This window comes from Wasmannia auropunctata, unplaced genomic scaffold (genome assembly GCF_000956235.1).
Source record: "Wasmannia auropunctata unplaced genomic scaffold, wasmannia.A_1.0 LD320605.1, whole genome shotgun sequence".
NCBI lineage: Eukaryota > Metazoa > Arthropoda > Insecta > Hymenoptera > Formicidae > Wasmannia > Wasmannia auropunctata.
This window is the reverse complement of record NW_012042285.1, coordinates 28,315-30,045: the sequence shown is the minus strand read 5'-3', so window position 1 is coordinate 30,045 and position 1,731 is coordinate 28,315. Positions and strand designations below refer to the sequence as shown.

The 1,731-nt window shown below is 31.7% G+C and overlaps 1 protein-coding gene across 2 annotated transcripts in view; it reads left to right on the top strand.

Annotated features, from left to right (window-relative positions):
* The window catches only part of LOC105460511, a 17,434-nt gene that overhangs the window by 10,378 nt on the left and 5,325 nt on the right, over positions 1 to 1,731 (top strand). For both annotated transcript variants that reach the window (XM_011706962.1, XM_011706961.1), the window contains one exon: positions 332 to 993. In XM_011706962.1, coding sequence (XP_011705264.1) covers positions 332 to 993 — 662 coding nt within the window. The remainder of the gene's footprint in view (positions 1 to 331; positions 994 to 1,731) is intronic.

Below are 1,731 nucleotides of genomic sequence, written 5' to 3'. Positions count from 1 at the left end.
AAATTAATATCTTGTTAACGAATTTTGCGAATTTTGCAAAATGGTAGAGGACTTTTCGATTCAGTTTAGTCCGTTCTACCTACCCATGAACGGTCATACACCTATTATGAGACACCCAGTATATATATATATATATTTAGAAATAACACATTTTCGAATCAGTCTAATGGTGAGAAATATAAAAATGAGATAGATAAATGATGTAATAAAAGACAACGATAATTGCGTAAAAATAATATGCACAATAACATTTACCAAGTTTATTTCTAACAAAGTTTAGGATCTAAAAACCGAATAGTTAATAAATCTTATAATTTTAATTATTTTACAGGTTCCTAATTTAGAGCAACTGTCTCAGAACGAGTTTAATACGCTCTACAACAAAACTGTTCGGCAGAACATTCTTCGAAATTATTATTCTAATAATTTGAGTAGTGAGTCCAGCCAAAATTATCAGGAAACTGCTAGTAACCAACAGCTACAAAATAGTATCACCGGGAAGAATCAGTCTATTCAAGGACACACTTGTGACTTTAGTCCTTATTTAAAACAACCACCGATTTATAATCCTCCACCTCCTCCTACTACTACTAGAAGCCCGCTTAAATCTAGCCAGAGTTATGTGCAAAGTCATTATCCCGCAGCCAAATGTAACTTGAGTGCACCTTCCAATCTGTTACAAGCTGAAGCTTCTACATCGACTAGAAGTGCATTAGCGACTCTGAATGACTTTGCTGCTGCCAAGGTGAATCTATTGCAGGTCAATCAGCATTCAATCGGCACAAGTCCACCGCTCACAGCAGCTTCCCAGCAATTGGTAATGTCATTGAGCGACGAATTTAGAGCGAGCAAAATCTTGAAAGTGCAAAAAGAAACCGTAGATGCGTCGCAGCAGGAAGTATTAGCTGCGTTACAGGCAACCGGTTGGGATACAAATCAAGCCGCCAAACAGATCGCGAAGGACAGGCAGGCCAAACTTGAGACTCTTATGAGGTATGTATCTTAAGATTTTTCAATAAATCGATTTATTTTTGTGAAGATGTTTGCGCTGTAATTAAAAATATACATATATAACTATGATAGAACAATCAGTAGTCGTTGTGCAAGATAATCGTTGTAATGCAAAATCCATATAATTTTCGAAACACTATATAACGCGATAAAGAAAAAGCATATTGTACATGATAATTTTATATGCATAGAATTTTATACACACAACAATGGAAGAAATTATTTTTTTAAATTATTTTTTTTTTTTTTAGGTTATTTTTTCAAGAGGTTATTAGAAATGATTAAAGTATCAACTCTAATTTCGGTATTAGTGTTAACTAAATCGGATATTATAAGATATTATTAAGATATTATTTTAATCCAGTATTGTATTTAATCTCTTTTTTTTAAATAGACAATTTTATTGTTTTATTTTAAAAAATTATGATTTTATTAAAAACTATTAGCGATTAAGGTTGCGAAAAAACTGACTTTTAAAATTATAATTAAAATTTAGAAAGAACATATTTAGAAAAAAAGCATTGATTAAAATGTAATTAATAAAAAACTAAAACCGCAATAAAAAAAACTAATGGAATTTTTCTAATACAGGGTAAGGCGCTTATAACACCTGAATAATTTCTGAATGGTTCGAGATATTGGATGAGGATTACAATAGCATTATGAAATCTATTATTTAACTTTGAAAACACCCACTTCAACCCTCCGAGAGGGACGGGG